The sequence below is a fragment of the Chinchilla lanigera genome, unplaced genomic scaffold (assembly GCF_000276665.1).
Source record: "Chinchilla lanigera isolate Chin_1 unplaced genomic scaffold, ChiLan1.0 scaffold00001, whole genome shotgun sequence".
Taxonomy (NCBI): Eukaryota; Metazoa; Chordata; class Mammalia; order Rodentia; family Chinchillidae; genus Chinchilla; species Chinchilla lanigera.
Genome location: NW_004955402.1, coordinates 33,130,584 through 33,152,166, shown reverse-complemented (window position 1 = coordinate 33,152,166; position 21,583 = coordinate 33,130,584). Strand labels below are relative to the sequence as shown.

Genomic DNA, 21,583 nt, shown 5'->3' with positions numbered 1-21,583 from the left:
ACATCTTAATGCAAGTGATATTTGGATTTCCGGATAAATCATCTTAAAACTCCTGGATGCAGCTGGATGTGGTGGCACATGCCTGTAATCCCAGCACTTGGGAGGCTGAGACAGGAGGATTGTTGTGAGTTCAAGGCCAGCCTGGGCTACAAAGTGAGCTCAAGGCCAGCCCAAACTGTATAGCAAGACGCTGTCTCAAAAAGACCAAAAAAAAAGATGTAGGGCTATTCAAAACTCCTGGATGCTAGTAAACTCTATTGAATCAGCAGTGTTCTTTGCTCTTCTCTGATGGATAGTTGCTATTGTGACATTTAAAAGTGAATAGCATGAAAAGTAGCTGAACATTATAAATCATAATGAAGTACTGCTTATACTCACTATATGTCTGTATTCAGAAAGGCACTACCAAGAGTTGGTGAGGATATGGAAAAGCTGGAATCCTTTTGTATTGCTGGTAGAAATGTTAAAATGACTTAGTTACTTTAGAAAAGTATGCTAGTCCTCAAAAAGTTAAATTTATTACAATAGACCCCAACAGTTTTACTCCCAGCTCTAAACCCAAGAAAAGTTTAAATAGGTCCACATAAAAGCTTGTATACAAATGTAACTTGTAAGCGTTAGCCATAGTGGAAGCACCATATGTCGATCAAATGGTGAATGGATACATAAAATGAAATACGTTTCAGTAATGAACTTTACCAATATAAAGGAGTGATTATACAGTGTGAAGTGGAACAGCATGGAAGGGCCTTGAGAGGATTATGTCAAATAAAAGGAGCCAGACACAAAATGTTACAGGGATCCCAATTAGTATACAAATATCTATTTAATAATGTAACTGAAACCAGAAGGAGCAATAAAAATGAATATAATTGTTCCTTATGGTAAATGAGACAAAATTTTTAAAGGGACAAGAAGTTCAATCAGTTCATATAAACTCATTGTTGGGGCTAGCTTCGAAATCTCACCTAATTTTAATTCTATTTTAGTGGGGCACTGTTACTGACTTTCAGAATGACACATTTAAAATTACTTGATATAATGGCAATATGAATATGTCATTCATGAGGTACTGAAAGTTATCTTAAGTACCAGGTACTGAAAGTTATCTTAAGTACCAGTTAAGTTTTTATCTTAACTAACACCATCATTTCCTATCTCAGTGCCATGACAAGAAAGATAGTTCTAGCAAGTTGCAATTACTCAGGAGGCTAAGACCAGAGGATCAGTTGTGCTTAGGAGTTCAAGGCCAGTTTGGGCAAGACCCTGTTTCAAAAGGAAAAAAAATAGTTTCAATGGATATAGGGTCCAAACTGAGAATAAATTTTGCCTGCCCTGTAACTCTGGCTTCCATGGAAAAGGACATAATTCATTTTAACACCCAGCTGGGACAGAATCAATTAATATTTTCTAAAGAAGCAATCAGAGGACAAATTGAGCAGAGTAAGAAACTATACAAACAGGGCTGGGGATATAGCTCAGTGGCACAAGTGCCTGCCTGGCAAGCACAAGGTCCTGAGTTCGATCCTTGGTACCGCAAAAAAAAAAAAAAAAAAAAAGAAAATATACTAACAATCACTTGCTGCTTTTCATTTTAAAATGTATCTCTGTCCAAGTCTTTATTCTTCAGTTAGAATTTTGTGGATATCTTGAGAAATCTAAGTTTGACAGACTTTTCCTTTGTGGTATCTGTACCCAGTCTTTTTTCAAATCCTGGTGAATTTTGTAAACTTAGGTGTTCAAAAAAATACACAGAGAAATGAATGGATCTTGAGATGTGTATTCTGGGAATCGTGGTTGATCTTTCATTTACAAAGATGGGCTTAAAAGGGTTTTGAAGTTGAACGTAATAGCACACACCTGTAATCCCAGCACTCTGGGAAGCTGAGGAGGATTGCAAATCTAAGCTGTGAACATGGGCAGCTGAGTAACTTAATAAGCCCTTATCTCAGAGTTTTAGAATTTTAAAAGGGATGGCTCAGTGTGAAGGCCCTGCATTCAGTCCTCAGTACCAGAAGGAAAAGGGGAGGGGAATTTAAATCTGCATGTCAGTGTGCTGAATTGGGTGTCTCAAAAAATACATTGAAGTCCTAACCTCTTGTGCCTCAGAGTGTGATCTTACCCAGTAATAGTCTTTGCAGATTTAAGATAAAGCCATACAAGAGTATAATGGGTCCCTGATTCTCCATGCATCTTTATAAGAAAAGACTCATAAGAAGATGGAGGCATCTATTGGAGTAAGCAGCTAAAAGCCATTACTAAAGGATTACTCAAGAAACTAGAAGTTTAAGAGAAAGGTATGGAACAGGTGCTCCCCTGAAGCTGTTGAGAAAGTATAGTCCTGGCTGACACCTTAGTTTTATACTTTTTTCCCCCTAAATTATGAGAGAATAAATTTACTATTTTATGCCACATAATTTTTGATATGTTGTTAAAGATAGTCCTGTGAGACTGATACAGTAATAGGATTTGAGAACATACTAATTAGATGCAGGTACTTAATATGTTGTACCTTTTAAAGCTTACACAATAATTAGACATAAAATGATGTTAAATGCATAGACAGTACCTTCTAATTTTCTCTTGTGAACCATTTGTTTTTTGTACTCCTAGACAGGGTTCACATACCCCACTTAGAAGACTGCTCCTCTAAAAGATGCAGGTAATCAGGACAGCATGGTCATACTCTGAGCTAGACTAATTTTGAATTCTTCCTCTACTATAAAGTAGCTACATGACCTAGGCACAGCAGTTTCTTACCTGTGTTTGGGTTTTTTTTTTTCCTGGTACCAGGAATCGAACTCACGACCTCGCGCTTGCCAGGTAGTAGTCGCTGTGCCGCTGAGCTAAATCCCCAGCCCCCATTTTCTTATCTGTAAAATAGACATAATAGGTACCTAAGGTATTAACATTCAATATTTATAAAACAGAAGCATTCCTAACTTATAGTAAGCACTATATATGGTCTGGATTTTTGAGTTCCTTTTATGTTCGAGATGTTAACCCTCTGACAGAAGAGTAGCTAGCAAAGATTTTCTCCTATTCTATAAGTTGCTTCTTCACTCTGTTGTTTCCTTTGCTTTGCAGAAACCTTTTAAATGGATAAAAGTTCATTTGTTGATTCTTGATGTTATTTCCTGTGCTGTTAGAATCCTATTAAGGATGTCTTTGCATGTGCCTATGGCTTCAAGTATTTCCCTTGTCTTCTTTTAGAAGTTTTGAAATTTGAGTCTTATACCTAGGTGTTTGATCCATTTTGAGTTGATTTTCAATTTTTAATTAAGGGTAAGACAGGGATATGAGATATAGATACAGTTTTCACTTTTCTTAATGTGGATATCCAGTTTTTCCAACACCATTTGTTAGATACTTACATTTTCTCCAGCATATGTTTTGGCCCTCTTTGTGAGAAATGGCTGGAGTGTCTTCTGTTATATTATATTGGTCTATAGGTCTTTTTTTGTGCCAGTGCCATGTTTTTATGTTGTTACTGTGGCTTTGCCATATAAGTTGAAATCTGAAATTGTGATGCCTTCAGCATTGCTTTTTATTGCTTAGGATTGCTTTGGCTATTCTCTTTTGTGTTTCCATATGAATTGTACTATTGTTTTTTCTAATTCTCTGAAGAATGTTCTTGGTATTCTAATACCTAGACTACAGGTCATTAATACCAATCTGTAGATTGTTTTGCTAATATGGCCATTTTAGCAGCATATATTTTTAGGTAATTGATTCTGTAATTTCTCCTGCAGTTTTCTTGACCTGTAATTTACAAGTTTGACTTGGGTGGCTTTTCTAAAAACTTCATTACTTTCTAGTTTACTTTTATTATGGTTGAAAATACACTGTGTATGACTTCAGTCCTTTAAAATTATCTAAAAAGTTATTTAACACCATGACGAGGTTTATCTTTGAGAGTTTCATATGTAGTTGAAAAGAATTTAGTTTTTCTAAATATCATTGAGGTCAGGGCAGTTGATGATGTTTAAAATCCTTTAATCCTTTCTGATTTTCTATTCTACCTGTCATAAAGAAGTGTGTACTTCAACTCTGGGTTTTATTTCCTCTTTCAGCCTTTGCTTTAATATTTTTAGTCTCTTTAATTAGATGGTGCACATTTAGAATTATCATGTCTTCCTGATGAATTCATCCAAATAATATATATCTTCTATTACCATCACTGTCTCTTCTTGTTTATCTCAGTGGTTGTGTGATATATTTTTGTTCTTTTATTTTCAGCTTACTTGCATTTTTATTCATAAGATGTGTTTATTGTGGATAACAGCATTTTGTATCTTACTCAGCCAATCAGTCTTTGTCTTTTAACTGGGAAAATTTAGTTCATGTATATTTAAAAAAACAACTTTTCATAGCAATTAGGCTCCCAATTTGCTGTTTATTCCATGTGGTTTTTGTTCCACTTTATTTTCCTGCCTTTTAGATGAGGCAGGTATGTTTTATTTATTCTGTTAATTCTACTTTGGCTTTTTATGAATAACTCTTTAGTATAAAATTCTCAGTAGATCTGCTGTAGTACTTTTTACCTAGAAGGTTGCTTAAGTTGTAATACTTCAGAACTTGCTATCAAATGTAACTGCAATGCTAGAATTACATTCATGTACCACTGTGGTTTGTATTTTTGTTGTATATTTTACTTAATAAATATATTTAAACCCCAAAGTGCAATGTTACTTTAGCTTTAGCTTCAGACTCTTAAAAAACATTTGAAAAGGATAAAAATACAGTGCTTCACATTTACCATTTATTGTTTTCTGCAGACATTTCTTCATTGCAATTTGTTAAAGAAACTTTTCTTGCTCCATTGATTTGCCTTGGCTCCTTTGTTGAAAATAAAATAATAATGTATACATAGATCTGACTTTGGTCTGCTGTTAAGCCAATTAAATCTTCATTTCAGATATTCTAACTTTCAGTTTTATAATTTTCTTTTTGAAGTCCTTATCTGATCATCTGTAGATGTGTCTTATCTGTTCTATCTTTTGATTACAATTATGATTTTCCTACTTTGTTTCATGTTTTTTAATTTGCTGCTTAGTACTGCACATAAAAAAGTAATGTAGGGTAATACAGATAATACTTTCCCTTGGAAAGACCCACCCATTTTTTTTTCCTGGTTGATAAGTTAAGGAGCAAATCTCTCCCCTGTAATTAGGACTTGAGTTGGATGAGTGATGACTTGGTGCTTTCATGTCAGATTATCTCATTTCTTTTATCTCATTTTTTGTTTTGTTTTGTTTTGTTTTGTTTTGGGTACCGGGAATCAAACTCAGGATCTTGGACTTGCCAGGCAGACGCTTATGCCACTGAGCTGTATCCCCAGCCCTGTCTCAAGTTTCATAGTAGATCATTCCCCTTCCTCAGTAGGGTTAATATATAAATATAACAGAACTATAGAATATCTCACTGTTTTCTAGCTTTGCCCAAGATTTTCTGTGCTACCACACACTCATATAAGAATTGGCTAATGACCAGCTTGGGGTTTCTCAGTTCCAGTTGGCTATGCATGACCATTAAAGTTTTGGTTGGTTTTTCTTTTAGCATGCTCAATTCTATGTCCTTAGGTATCCTAACCTGGAAAATAGTTTGGCAGTTTCTTAAAAAACTAATCATTCTATTTAACACACACAGCCTTATGATCTTGCTCCTTGATACTAACCCAGATGAATCAAAAACTTATATTCATGCAGAAACCTGCACATGGATGTTTAGAAAAGTTTTATTCATAATTGTCAAAAATTTGGAAGCCAACAAGATGTTTTTAATAGGTAAATGGATAAACTGAAGTACATTCCAACAGTGCAGTAGTTTTTAGTGCTAAGGACAAATGAGCTATAAAGCAATGAAAAGACATGGAAGAATGTGTATTGTTAAGTAAAATAAGCTAATCTGCAAAGACTGCGTACTGTACTGTGTGGCTTTCTGGAGAAGGTGAAACTATGGAAGTAAAAACTATAAGGGTTACAGAAAAGGGAATATTGACTAGGTGAAGTATAGAGCATGTTTTTAGGCAGTGAAGCTATTCTAATATAACAGAGATGGTGAACCCATATCATTATATGTTTATCAAAGCCCACTTAAAGTGTAAGACCAAGAGTGAGCTTTAATACCAGTATCTGTAGATTTTGATGATAGGATGCACTGTCCTCCTAGGTTCCTTGATGGTAAGAAATGTGCCTTTCTACTATGAGAATCTTGGTAGTGAGAGTGTGTGGGTGTGAGATATATGTTAATCTGGGTACTTCTCATTTTGTTTTGCTGTGAACTTAAAATTACTTTTGAAAATTAAAAGAAACATAATGTCATCTGGAAAGATACACCATAACAGATCTGAAATGTGAGGGTAATGTTTATAAATACATGCCAATTCTAACAGCTGACTTCACAATTTAAAAATAAATCAAGAGGCAAAAAGACAGTAGTTAATAGAACAGTGGACAAAAAGAGTGTGATTGTACTATCCATGACCCAAAGAAAGGTAAATAATACCTTCTCTCTTTAAGTCCTTTGCGGTGGCAGATTAGATAATAGTGCAAAGAAACACTAACTCAGAAATTTTTGGTGAGACTAAACATTTTTGGTGTTTATTTATCCATTTGTTTATAAAAATAATGAACATTTCTCTTTGGAAAATGTATAACACAAATGTATGTGAATCTAATGTGCAAAGATATGTGCATAATGATTTCTCTGGGTGTTCTAGCTGTATGTGATAGACAGTGTTGATTCAAACTAGCTGGAATAGAATATTTATTACCCTCCCAACTAGAATGCCTTTTGTAAGGCTTCAACTTCAGCAGCAGCATTTTTATGTGTATAGTACTCAGTTTAACTATCAATTACTTATCTCTTGATTTTTCAAAAAAAATTCTGTTCATGTAATTTAGATTCTTAAAATTTTGTAATGACCCTTTTTGTAATCTGTAAATCTGACTCTCTGTCACATCTCACTGGGCTCTTAATTGGTTTTAAGTTAATAAATTATGGCCTTACTGGTCTCTTCTGATGAATATGTAATAGAGAAACAGTTAAAAGGTACAAATAATATGGTAGTTTCTTCCATTTCTAATAGTGGCTTTGTTTATCTTACTTCTGCTTCAGGAAACAGCAGTAAGTTTTAGTTCATTGTTCTAAATATATTTTGACCTTTCTTAGTTGTACCTGTTGTGACTTGCCAACAGATTTTTCAAACTGAGGAACAAAGAAGATAAGTTAATTGTGTTAGGGAAAACTGTTCTGTGTTCTAAAAATAATTATACATTCTCTTTTTTCATCTGTTTATCCAGTGGTTGCCATTTCACCCTTGTTACCTGCCTTTTTATGTCATGGCTGTGGTAGTATGTGATAGGAAGGACTCCATAAAGTCTTCTGACCTCACTTATTCCATAACTGTGCCATACTGTGTGTTTGAAGTTTGGGAGCTGTATGTTGGTCATGCTCTTTTAGATGAAGTTTCCCTGAATGTGTAGAGAATGATCATCAGCAAAATCGATCCTGTATTTATAATTATAATATGATTATTTAACATTTACAAATGTGTTCTAAAATGTTATTGGCATGGAATTGAGTGAAGTAGTTCCAATAATTTTTTTCTGTTATTTGTTCATTTTTTTTTATTCTGTGTAAGTATGCTCTCTCATTTTCTTGATTAGATTTAGCTTGTTTACTTAAAACAGAATTGGATAATTTTCTGAAAAAATATAACTTAGTAAATAAAACTGATTCCAAGAAATAGAGCTGTCTTAATGAGTCAACTTTCATGGAAGAAATGGAAAAATGTTTTGGTAACCCAAAAATGTCAACTGCAGTGTCACGAGAGAATTCTACAGAACTTTAAAAGAATATGCTGTTAACGATGCAATTTAACTGTTAAAAAGCATTGAAAGACATAAAGCTTTTAAGTTTCATTACCTAGATTACAGACCCTTAGAAACATAGCACACATGCAAATCTCGCCATCAAAAATCTGAAATAAGTAACTTTCTTTCTCTTAGCTTCAAAGTCACTATCATGCTTGGTAGGAAAATGCCACAAGTATTATCTTACAGTCATGAGTAAGATGACAGTATTCACTGTCACCACTTCTTTACTAAACTGTGACATGAACTCCAGTATAAGCTGCATAGTCATAATTAGAAATGAGTCATAAAATAGGTGACCAAATACTTGCAGACTGTACCAGGAAGGAACTAATATCTCTAATACATAAAGAGCCTTCTACAAATCAGGTGGAAAACTGATTAGTACAACAGGAAAATGAACAAAAAAAGAAACAGACTGTTCAGAAAAAAGAATGTAAAGAACATAAAACTCCTCAATGTAGTTTATAAGGGAAATGTAAATTAAAACTATACATGTTGAGTATTCATCTCATCCCCATTTATTTTGTTACTGGGAATGTAAACCAGTGCAACCTCTAAATGATAATTTTAGCGAAATCTATTATAATTTTATAGAAACTCTGTCCTGGCAGTTTCTCTGTTAAAAGTATCATTCAAGTATTTTTGGAAGTAGGTAAAATGTGTCATATTAGTCTTTATAGTCTTAATTCTTAAAACAAGAGATCAAAAGCCACTCACCAATAGGTACATAGACAGTGATGAAACATGAACATAAACAATTGAACAATTGTTCAATGAACAATTTTTGAATCAGTAATACAGACGGTCAGAACTCCCTTTTCATATACCGTTTGTATACAGAAGAACAAATGCATTCATGTGTATGGTTCATGAAGTATTTTGAACTATGTATCTTGTACAGAAGGGACTGTCAATAATAGATCTTTTGGAAGAGGAACTGGGTGGTGAGAAGCCAAGACTATTTATTTATGCCTTTTGTATATTGAAGTATCCTAAATTAAACTTGAATACAGTAGTTACATATTTGGGATTCTTGTACTTTAAGTTATCTGTGTTTTATTAGTGATATTACAGCCACAGACAACCAATTTTATTGCTATTTGACTAGAAGTTCTGGAAATATACCAGTATCTATTTTAAATTTTTCTCATTTTCTTTTAGGATCTCCAGCAGAACTGTCTCCTACTACTCTCTCCCCTGTTAATCATAGCTTGGGTAAGTTGCAGATATTCCCTACTGTTTTTACTGTATCACCTATTTAAGAAAAACCTTCTCTGAAAATTAGTTTTCATCTGAGAAAGGGATATCAATGAAATAAACAAGTAATTATGCAAATAATTTAAATCAGTGCTTTTAAAAAATTGATATCATGTCTCAGTATTACTAAGTCTTCTGTCATGGCACAAATGAATGTATGAAACAAATCTTTATTCATTGAAACACATTTTTCATCAAAAATTTTATAATGTATTATAGGTGGAATTCTGTAGGTATGTTTATATTTTGTGTAGTAACAATATAATGAATGTGTGTGTGTGTATATATATGCAAACATTACATCACATAAATATATTTATTTCGAATCTGAGATAATTTGTATGTTTGTATGAGATTGAATGAGTATGTTATGTATATGTATATATGTAGGTATTCATGTACTTTATTTTTGACCCTTATTTTACTTTGCTGACTCATAATTTCTCTTCAGCTTCTACATGTTTACAATTTATTCTACAAAATTATCAGAGATTTTTTCATTTCACATTATTCCTTGTGTTTTAGTCAACAAATAAAATACATATAATCTTTATGTTTTTTATATACATATAATTTTTCCTGTAAATAGTCTGTTTCCACTTGAATATTCTGTGTATTACTTTATGGTTCTTAGGTATTCATGAATTTCCTATGTTTTGTAACTGTAGTAACTCACCTAGAATCTCATGTCAAAATAGGCAAAATGCAAAAAAAAAAAATTGTTATATTGGTACTTGACTCATTAATCTTCACTCTGACTTTATTCTATATTAATCCTGCCAGAAGTTGACTTCATTATGTACAGTATTTTAGAAATACACTAAATACGGCAAGTGGATTTACCCTGGCCTATGGTTGTTTTGTATTTAAATGGAAACTGAACTAAAACTATTGATAAACCAGTCCAACATAAAGTGACCTCATGGGATGGGGGACATTTGAAAAATTGAAAATCTAGTATGATCTGTGGAAACCATTACAGGTGTAAGGTTTGCTTCCTAAACTGTTGCCAGTGTCTGCTGGCATAGAACATGTGAAAATGGTGATGTTCAGTCTATTTTCAGCTTGAATTGTTCACATGACATTTCTTTTCGCTTATTTATTTTTTCAGATTTGCAGCCAGTTACTTATTCAGAACCTGCATTTTGGTGTTCAATAGCATATTATGAATTAAATCAGAGGGTTGGAGAGACCTTCCATGCATCACAGCCCTCACTGACTGTAGATGGATTTACAGATCCATCAAATTCAGAGAGGTTCTGCTTAGGTTTACTCTCCAATGTTAACCGAAATGCCACAGTAGAAATGACAAGAAGACATATAGGTATGTTTTACTTTCCTTGCGTGAAAAGTCAATGCTCTGTATACATAATGTGGGCATTATGTGGTATATTACATGAAAAGCTTGGATGTAAAAACCTAGCTGTCTCTGTATCAGTTTAAGTGCCATCAGTTATAAGTGCATGGGCTTGACTGCTTTTAATAGGTCTGCTTTTAATAGATCCTGGTGATACTTTAATCTCCAGATTCTTTTCTTCAACTTAATCTCTGTTTGGCACACTTGATACTTAATCCTTCAATAAATATGTGTTAAAATAACATTAACATGCTGAGTCTCTACATCTCATAAAATGGCTGTGTTTCAAATTTTGGCATTATGATTTTTACAAATCATAAACTTTTTAAAAAATTGTATCTCCTCATTTTTTCCCAGGAGCTCATATACTATGTCAAATTTGCTCACTTTTAATCTGAGACTAGGTATATAAAACAAGAACTGCCACTTACTGTAGTTCAAAATATAATTCAGTAGACCTCAAAATACGGTCTGGAGATCTTTGGTAGTGCCAAAAACTTTAGCAAGTTTGTGGGATCAGAACTGTTTTCATAATGGTACTAGGGTGCCACTCTCAGAAGTATACGGTCGAGTATCTAGAAGCTACGCAGCACATGATTTTGCAAAAGAGGAAATGTAAATCTGGTAAGAGAATCCAGTTTTCTTGTTTTGTGCCAGACAATAAAGAACTTTGCAAAACTGTGATACAGTGCTATTTTCTCCTTTACTTTGGAAACAGTTTTACAGATATACTGTTTACATTAAAAAGTTTATTGTTTTAGTTTTAAATGAATTAACACATATCTTAAAATCTTAATTTTAGCTGAGTTCTGCAGCACACACCTTTAACTCCAACTAATGTGAAGGCAGGAAGATTGTAGTTCAGTGCTTCCTGGGTTTAGTCCCCAATACCTCGCCCCCCCCCACACACACACACAGGAAAGAGCAAAACTCAGTTTTAAGTATCAAATATGGTAAATTTCCATAAATGGTATCCACATATTCAAAACCTTTTACAGGGGCTGGGGATTTAGCTCAGTGGCACAGTACCTGCCTGGCAAGCGCAAGGTCGTGAGTTTGATTCCTGGTACCAGAACCCCCCCCCCCCCAAAAAAAAACTTTTTAGGGGTCCTCAGTTTTCTATTTTAATAGTGAAGTGAAAAAGATTTGAGAGGCAGTAATAATTAAGTATCACTCTTATCAAGTAACATCTTTTAACAGTGATTTGCTTCCATTTTCTTTGAATTAACTATCACCGTCTGTGAAAATAGTGCTGATTGCCAAAGAGTGATTTTTGAGCCTGGCGTGGTGGTGCATCCCTGTAATCTCAGCACTGAGGAGGCTGAGGCAAGAGGATCACTGTGAGTTTGAGGCCAGCCTGGCTATACAGCGAGACCCTGTCTCAAAACAAAACAACAAAAAAAGATTTTTAATACTGTAAAATACAGTGACTAGGATGTCTCACTTGGATTTGTTTGGAAGTTCTCAAGTCTTGGTGTATTATTATAGGTGAAGGCCTCTGACTGTACATAGTTGGGCTGCTCTGTGTTTTAATTGGGGTTTTGCATAAAAATTCAACAGATGGTTCTTCTATATTCGCTTCTCCCAACAGTAGTTTAGGTTGTAGCAGTTTTAGATCATCTGTACACTCTGAACATGACCAGAAAAATGTGCTTGTTGGGCTTAGTGTTTTCCTGATAGAAGAGTACATGATTGATTGAACAATATTACATAGTCTTAAGAACAAGGCAATATTTATCTATTAAATCTGGCTGTTGGCTGTCTTTAGTAGTTTTCTTTTGCTGCATAGTAAGCAAATCTCCTTTCGTTAAGGTAGGCTGATTTGCTACCTTAATTACTTCTGCAAAATCCCTTCACAGCAACACCCAATAGCTCTTAGGTGCTGGCTTAGAATGCTGCCTGCACAGGTATTTTATGTCCCCAAAGCTAATTTTTTGGTGTCTTCAGTTATATTCCTGAAGAAGTATTAAAATATCCCAGTATAATTTATTCTTGCTAATTCTGCTTATATGGAGAGATTGATTGTGACCATAATATATGGTTTTTTAACCTCTTGTTTTTATCCTTTTCTTAATCTTAGTGGGATTTTTTAATGAAAGTATTTGTCCAAACATTAGTTAATTCTTTAAAAATTACCTCAGTTTTTCTTACTAATTTTAAAATAGTATGTAACTTGTGTAAAATTATTTTACTATGTACTTTCTTTTAAATTGTTGAAATATTTTGACAAGCATATATTTTAAAAATAAAATCATTGTTTAAAGAACTGAAAAGTATACACTGTTATTTCAAAGTTAGACTTCAGAAAGGCATAGCTATGAAAAAAGTCATTGAAATACTTTATATCATTTTAGAATTCTTCCAAGAAGACTCTCCCAAAGTCACACTGAAATAGTAAGTGTTATAAAACTAACCCCATATGTATTTTGTTTTAGGAAGAGGAGTGCGCTTATATTACATAGGTGGGGAAGTTTTTGCTGAGTGCCTAAGTGATAGTGCAATCTTTGTGCAGAGCCCCAATTGTAATCAGAGATACGGCTGGCACCCTGCAACAGTGTGTAAAATTCCACCAGGTATGGACTCAACAATGTAAATGTATCACATCAACCTGCTTAGTTTTTCTGGTTGCTAATAAAATTTAGGAATAAGGACATGATTTGCATGCTCATATTCTAAAGCCTGTAGCTCTTTTAAAATTATTTTTTCTTATAATGATACTATTTCACACAGTTTCTTTTACTTTTTCTCAATCCTAGGTTGTAACTTGAAGATCTTCAACAACCAGGAATTTGCCGCTCTTCTGGCTCAGTCTGTTAATCAGGGTTTTGAAGCCGTGTATCAGCTAACTAGAATGTGCACCATAAGAATGAGTTTTGTGAAAGGGTGGGGAGCAGAATATCGGTATGAATACCTACTTGGTTCTTAAAGTTCTACAATGTAGTTTTTAAAAAACTCTATTCGTTTGTATCTTCTGGAGTTCGTTAATGTCTGTTTTCTTTGAAGTTGTGGAGTCAGCAGATCTTTGTGTAAAATAATGAAATAAGGTCGGGCATGGTGGCACATGCCTGAAATCCCAGCACTTGGGAGGCTGAGGCAGGAGGATTGCTGCGAGTTTGAGACCAGCCTGGGCTACAAAGTGAGCTCAAGCCCAGCCTGAGGTGTATATCAAGACCCTGTTTCAAAAAGACAAAAAAAAAAAAAAAAAAAGAAAGTTGTAGGCTTCTAGACTTAAAACAGTTGCAAATTATTGTGCTGTAGAAAGTAATTAAAACATGCACAGATGTACATTTTAATATAAAGAATACCATTAAATATCATAAAAGAGTGTGTATTTGGCACCTCAGTTCATGGGAAACTTCCTGGTAAGAGATGTCACATGATCTAGGTCAGTGATGGCTAACCTTTTAGAACTTGGAATGGTAACAAAAAGCTGGCTGTGGCATGCATGCCATGGGTACACCACCACTGACCTAATTTCTAAAAGATCAATAGGATTTCAGTAGATGGGGATGGATGGCCTGGGAAATTACAATCTGGACAATAGCTCGCAATTTAGTTTGGAGTATAGAAAGCAGAGAAAAATAAACTGTACAAATAAATTAAGACCAGTGGAGCAAGTAGTCTCCTCTTAACTCACATTTCACTTTCTGTTACCTACAGTGAACTGATGTTCATTTCCTGGCTCTTTTTGTTTGCTACATGTGCATGCATACTAGAGAGTTTTTCAGGCATAGAGATACAGAAATGTGCAATTGGAAATTGGCTGGAACACACTAAAACTCTTGAGTGGCATAGTGGGCACTGACATCATTGGCTATAGAAAAATAACATTCTTGGAAATGCAGTTTTAAATTGGATCTGTACATGCTTGGAGATGAAGAGTTGGCAGTGAACTTTTCTCATATTTGAAGGACTATCAGGTTGAAGAAGCAAAAACAGATTTCTTGACTTATACTCTGTAATAAATAACGGCAGAACTAAAATCCGTGCCTGGGAGTGACTGGCTGTAATTGAATAATTTGTGACTCCCAGGGAGTAGCCTTTTTGTTGAAGTTCTAAAGGTGTGTGGGTTTTTTTGTGGGGTGGCGGGTATTTGGTTTATTAACCAAATATCAAAAGCCTGAACAATACTAAAAGGAATGTTGTCCATTGGTTCTGTTGAGGAAAGTTGAACTCAAAAGTCTGATTAACATTATATGGTAAGGATTTACCTTGGGTAGAAATTCTGTGTTGTTTTGATATACTTTAAATTTGAGCTGGGCACAGTGGCACATGTCACTAATTCCAGCACTGGGAAGGCTGAGACAGGGCTACATAGTTCAAGGACAGCCTGAAAAATACATAGCAAAACTTTCTCTCAGAAAGCAAAATAATAGCAAAAGTTTGAACCCTGTTCTGTGTAGACTCTTGATATTTAAATGTCTGCTATTCTTTGGTGGATTTAGTGGGGTGACTGTGTGTCACAGTTTGCTTGGGACGGTCTTTCCTAGTTGATATTTCTCCTCTTAGTTTGATTGTTAATGATCTCTATAATCTCTCTCAAAGGTGTCCCATTTTAGGTGATGGTAAATAATAACTAGATGCCATACTAATTTTAATTTGAAGGGAAAAAGAATGTTTCAAAATAATGGTTGAATATCCAAAATTAATAGTTATTCAAAAGAAATTAGTTTTTACATATACAGCCTTTACATTTTTAAAAGTTCTCAATGTATGTACCTGATTGTAGCCATCTTTCCCTTTAATTTCACTATGGTAATTCTTCCCACAGAAGGCAGACAGTAACAAGTACTCCTTGCTGGATTGAACTTCATCTGAATGGACCTCTACAATGGTTGGACAAAGTATTAACTCAGATGGGATCCCCTTCAGTGCGTTGCTCAAGCATGTCATAAAACTTCATCACCAGTCAAGTTCCATCAAAAGACTTAACAACTCTTCTGTCATAGTATTTGTGTATGGTCCCCGTGGACTGTTTGCTGTCCAAAAATTCCAGAGAGAAAACAGCACTTGAGGTCTCATCAATTAAAGCACCTTGTGGAATCTGCTTCCTATATTTGAATATTAGATGGGAAAATTAGTGTCTAGAAATGCCCTCCCATAAAGGGGAAAGAGAAGATTTACAGACTTAACCGTGTCTTGTTGGGCATAAGACTGAACGTCCCAAAGGTTTATTAATAACAGTAGTAGTTATGTGTACAGGTAATGTATCATGACCCAGTATCGCAGTATTGTGCTGTTCATACATTTTTAGTTTGCATAAATGAGAGAGTGTGTGTGTGTGTGTGTGTGTGTGTGTGTGTGCGCGCGTGCGTGCGTGCTACTTCTTGATCTAGACAAGCCTTTCTAAAGTTACAGTACCTAATCTGTTATTCTCACTTCTGTTATTTTTGTCTTTTTTAATATATAATATATATATATTAAGATTTTCAAATTATCATTTAGAAGCAGATTTTCCTTGTAGAAAAACTAATTTTTTCTGCCTTTTACCAAAAATAAACTTTTAGGGGAAGCAAAGTGGATTCACTTTTGAAATTTCTGACCTTAATGTGTTTAGTGGGGCTTAACAGTCGTTCTTTTTGTGTTTATTTACTGCTAAATCTCATTATAAGAAACCCATATTGAAAACCTTTCCAAACTTCTTTTCTTGATCCCCCTTTTGTTCTGATACTAAAACAGTGCAGTGTGACATCATTGCTGGTAATTGCACTGATATTGCTGGCACCAGTTAATTCTGAGTCCAGTAAATGAGTAAATCCCCTATCTTACAACCAGATTTCAGCAGATGCTAATTGACTTGTATAACCTATTGGTTTATTGATTTAACCTTCCACCTCATAAAGAATGCACAAGTGGCAGTATAATTATTTTCAGGGATGTGCTAGAATTCAGTATATTTATCCTTTTTTAAAGCCAGTCTATAAATATAAGTACCCTTTTTGAAAGGTATTTTAAGATATTTCAGCAGCAGACCTTCTGCCCTTTGAGTAGCTTCATTTGACTTAGTTACCAGATTGTATTATGAAATGGACCTTTTGTAAATGTAATTGCTTCTGCAAAATACCTAGAAAAGAGATGCTGAGGTATGATCAGCAGATAAGGGCCATCTGTTTTTAAAGTGTGTTGTATTCAATTTATAAATTGAATGTTATTTTACATAGTTACCAGTTCAGAATTTTAAAAATTGGGGGAGAAGCTGTTTAGTGGGTTTTGTTTTTTGGGTTTTTTTTTTTAGCCTACAATTAGATATCAGAGCTGTTCTTAACTAATCTTGGGTATGTTGTTGACCATATTTTATGATCTGCAGTGAGAGAAAGTTCTAGAGCTCTGTTGGTCATCCATTCTGCAGCAAATAATGATTATGTCTGATGTTGACAGATTGCAGTGTAAACCTTTCTTGTTTGCATCTCAGTAGAAACGGAAAATAACCACTCTTGATCTCTTTTCGTAAATTTTCATAGTTTTGAAGATAGAAACCTTTGGTACTTGTTTTTTGAAACCATATTCACCTGTATGTACAGGTATCATTTTTGATACTGTCAGCATTGGGTTGTTTTTTATCGGATACTCCCCATTTTCCTATTTGTGTGTATATGTATGTGTTCATGTAAATTTGGTATAGTAATTTTTTATTCATTCAGCAGATATTTATTGTTCACCTGTTATGTGCCAGGAACTTTCTTAACCTTTGGGTAAAGGTGAACAAGACAGCTACAGCTCCTGCCTCTGCTGAGACAGCAGTTACTCTACCCGTAATCATCCATGCGTCTGTGAAGGAGATAAACAGGGTACTGTGTTAGAGAATAACAAATGAGATGCTTCAGATAGGACATCATCAGGAAGGCCTCTAAGGAAGTGATGCTCGAGCTCACACCTGACCTGGAAGCAGCAAGCCATGTGAAGAACCGAGGGAGGTAAAGCACTCCTGATGAAGAGAACAGCATCAAGTGCAAAGGCACATTTTAAAGGAAACTATTAGGTGGTCATGCTTTCTTTATACAGAAACCTCTCCACAAATCCAAACTTGAAGATCAGAATGGTTCTACAGTTTATAACATGTTGAAGGTGGCCTTATTTTGTGATAGACTGCTGTGTGTCATTCTCACTAATACATCTTCTTCCTCAAATCTTTGCTATAAAATTTATTTGCACCAGGTCAGTACCACTTAATATGGTATAACTACCCATGCTTGTGCAAATTTTCACCAATGTAATGATCTGCTTGTTTGCAGACATCCTGCTGCCCACTAATTACTACTTCTACTGCCTAACTTGTGATTAGAGTAAATGTCCCAGGTGTTATCGTGGTGGGGCCTGCTGGTGATATTCAGTGGAGCCTCTGTACATTAGTGGAAGTTTCTACATCCTTGAGAAAGTGTATACTGATGCTGGGGAATAGTCCCAGGGACGAAGAACAACTTTGAAAGCAGTAGAAGATCCTGGCAGTTACATGTTAAATGAAGCAGTGCCAACAATGGCATTTCAACAGTGGAGCACATCTCCACAATTCAGGTGGGACTTTTCTGTACAGTATGAAACCAGGACTAAACTCTTAGTAAACACTTGTTGTATTGAGCAGTTGTACCTCTTGAGCAATTAATTTCATCATGGTGATGATTACGTTTGTGTGAATATGTTTAATGATCATACTTGTTTTTGAGATACTGGCTTTTGCATTATATTTTGTCTAGTATTTTGTTGCCTAATTTTTGTTGACATTTTTCCATTGAAGGGGTGATTTTTTTTCCAAACCATAAAATCTCCTCTGTTGAATTTCATCTTTATTTAAATTAGTAACATTATTGAGAACTTATCCTGCACAACACTGTTGGTATTCTCAGTTTAATGCCCTTAGAACATGATGGCTTTGCTGCTGTCTAAGTGGTTCCAGTGGCTCCAGTGACACCATATGGCAGGCTTCGGATGTGGAGGCTGTGGGAGTTCCCACTGATCTTGGCCCAACCAGTGGCAGGTTATTTTACTTTATAGTGGAGCTGTGTGTGAGATCTCTTTTGAAAGAATTATTTCATTGATTGTTTTTTAAATAAGCTTTGGAAAGTGTTTATAAGTGGTTTAGAAATATAACTGGATATAGGCCAATCTTTTACAATGCCACTAAATTGTGTTTTGTTTTTTTTTTTTTTTCATTTTGTTTAAAGAAGCTTTCCTAAAAGTCTGAACCACACCAGTTGTACTGACTATACATTATTGTATACATTCAGTCAGTGAACACTTACTGATGCCTGTTTACCTAGCCACTGTGATAGATGTTGAGTAATAAAAAGATGACTAAGCTTGGTCCAAGCCCTCAAATAGGTCTTAGTCCTCTGGGGGTTACTGTTGCTCTCAGGACCTGTCACTTTGCCAGAAGGAAATCTAATTTTTCTTAAAGGGTGAAGATCCTAATCTGTACTCTTACTCTCTGTTCTAAGTATATTTTTGCAGATTATTTAATATCTAGTTATATTTTTTACCTTAAACCACATGTAGTTTTGTTTGATTCATCTGTCTTAAGATTGTCAGCTTGTCAGGTTTTCCTCTTTATTAAAACTGTTTTAATTTCCCTTTACTTGTGCCTTTGTTGTCAGTTGCATCGAGGATAAGACTTTGAACATGAAAAGCACTCTAGTCTCTTGCTAGTTAAAATCAAATAAAAGCATATACCCAGTTGGTTTCTCTACCTCTTCTAAAAACTGCGCATATATACCTTTAAAGTCTTATCTTTCTTTAAATTACTAAACACTTCGAGCATTTATTGGGTACTAGGCACCCTCTTGGTCTGAGCGTGGGATGGGTTTATGGTGGGATATAAAATAATAAAAGACAATCTTCTCTGTACTTAAAATCTCTTTATGTGCAGTCTTTGCTTTAAAAGCTGAATATTCCATTTGCCCTCTCTTCATGCCATCTCCCCAGCTCTTTAGATAACTCAGTCTTTGGACATGAGCAACTGAGTTCTTTCCTCTTTTTTAACTAAAGAATTCATATTTAAACAAATGGAATTATCTTGTTTTTTCCTTTCATGCGCTTCATTAAAACCTTTGTGTTCCTCAACTGAATTTTGTTCTTCCTCTCTTGCTGACATGTATCCATGTGGTACTTGCTGATTGCCTTCTCTGTCAACCATACTTTATATGCATACGTCACAATATGTCTCCTTTGAACTTTATTATTACTCATAAAGGAAGGTGCTTTCTATATCCCAAGTCCTCATTTCTTTACCAGGGAGGTTGATATTGTTCAGATTGGCTTGCTGCTTTAATCTTACAAGTGTCTCTGAAATTCTCTGCATTTCATTGTCTTTGTGACTGGCAAGTAGCAAATTATCAGATCTATTTAAGTTATATTTAAGCTTATGAGCTTTGTGGCGGTTGGAGCCAGTGTTTTCCCTATAATACTAGCCCTGTTTTGTCTTGGGGCATATTTGGGTTTTGTATTCAGAACAATCAGGATGAAAATGGTGTGTGGTCTCCAGAGGGAGTTAGAATCCTGCTATTGTGTTCCATTTCTATGTTCCTTTTCATATTTTCAGAATATTTTGTTTGTTCATACTACCTTTTATGTGTGGTGATTGAGAGAGAAATTCTCTTTTAGAGTAGAATTCCTGTGTTTTGAGCCTCACAACCAGGAAATGTGAGCTATAATAGGCTCATGATAGCCTTTATGATAAGAACTTGTCTCATGTGTTCATGCAGTTTCTTGAGTTAGGAACTGTTTTATCTTTGATACTATAGCTAACTTTATATATAGCAGAACTGCCTCAAACTTTTTAGCAGGAAATATAGTATGTAATATATGTGTATAAGTTTAAATACACATATATACTCATAGCAAACTAACAGTGTCATTTTAACAGTGGTGAATCTATTGTTTAAATCTGAGATCTCAATAAAAAGTTTTTAATTTGCTTGCAGACATTTTCCTTTCATAGACCATCAGTGTAATTTTTACAAAATTCTCCCAGAGGCCTAATTTGGCACCAGTTAATATGCTATTTTTAGGCAGCATGACAAGAATCACAAGTGGAAATCATTAAAATCAGATGAAGCTCGCCTATAATACCCCTTCATTAAATTATTATACATCCAGTTCAGTGGCCTCTGGAATGTACCAGCTTAGGGTTAACTCTTTTTAAAAATAACTAGGTTGTGCTTCACTTATGTCTCTTTCTCTGCCCCCTTACCTGCACCAGTAAGATTGCTGCTTCAGGTTCCTGGAAAGATCAAAGTTACCTGTATGTGGCAATAGCCTCAAGGTGAAGACCCTTAGTTGAGCTCAATGGAAATAGATTTTCCAAGGTTCCTTGGGCCATCCCTGACCTACAGGGGACAGCCAGAGCACTTTAATTTAAAGTCCGTATTGGTTGGCTTGGTACCATAAGGACCATAGTGGACCCAAAATTTCATTATAATGCTTGAGATGTAAGGACCCCTTAGAAGAATAATGCCATTGGTATTTTAGGTGAGAAGGATTAACTACACCCAGAGAACTCTCCAATTTTCCTTTTAAATTTTTCAAGAAAAATGACATTCTCCTACCCTCCAACAAAATAAAGACTGTCATCCAAAACTTCCAGTTTTTTTTTGGGGGGGGGTGGGAATTAAGGATTTGCTTCCTTTTCTAATTAAAATGATAATTTATTAAACAATGAATAATATATTGCTTTCGCCGGGCATGGTGGTGCATGCCTGTAATCCCAGCACTCAGGAGGCTGAGGCAGGAGGATCATTGCAAGTTCAAGGCCATCCTGGACTACAAAGTGAGCTCAAGGTCAGCCTGAACTGCATAGCGAGATCCTGTCTCAAAAAGACAAAAAATAAAAAAATAAACATAATATATTGCTTTAAGCACAAAATTAAAGGTTTAGAAATACAGAAATACTTAAATAGTCTATATTTCCCATTTTATAATTGACTTCTTTTTCCCTGTGGCTTCAAAGTTCTTGGCTACTTTACAACGTTAGTCACTAGGTAACTTGCTACATTTTTAGTTCTATATTAAGTTCTGCCCTTTACAATGCTGTAGCATAAAGTTTGTTCTTAGCATTTTTCTGTAAGAACAGAAGTCTAGCTAAAGTCCCTGTTCTTGC

General features: G+C 34.9%; 1 protein-coding gene across 1 annotated transcript in view; it reads left to right on the top strand.

Moving 5' to 3' along the window:
- The window catches only part of Smad2 (SMAD family member 2), a gene marked incomplete in the record, with an annotated part of 85,385 nt that extends 64,978 nt beyond the window's left edge, over positions 1-20,407 (top strand). Inside the window, 5 exon segments of the mRNA XM_013510523.1 lie at positions 9,042-9,095; positions 10,249-10,461; positions 12,930-13,067; positions 13,251-13,395; positions 15,266-20,407. Coding sequence (XP_013365977.1) covers positions 9,042-9,095; positions 10,249-10,461; positions 12,930-13,067; positions 13,251-13,395; positions 15,266-15,389 — 674 coding nt within the window.
- Between the last annotated feature and the right edge of the window lie 1,176 nt (positions 20,408-21,583).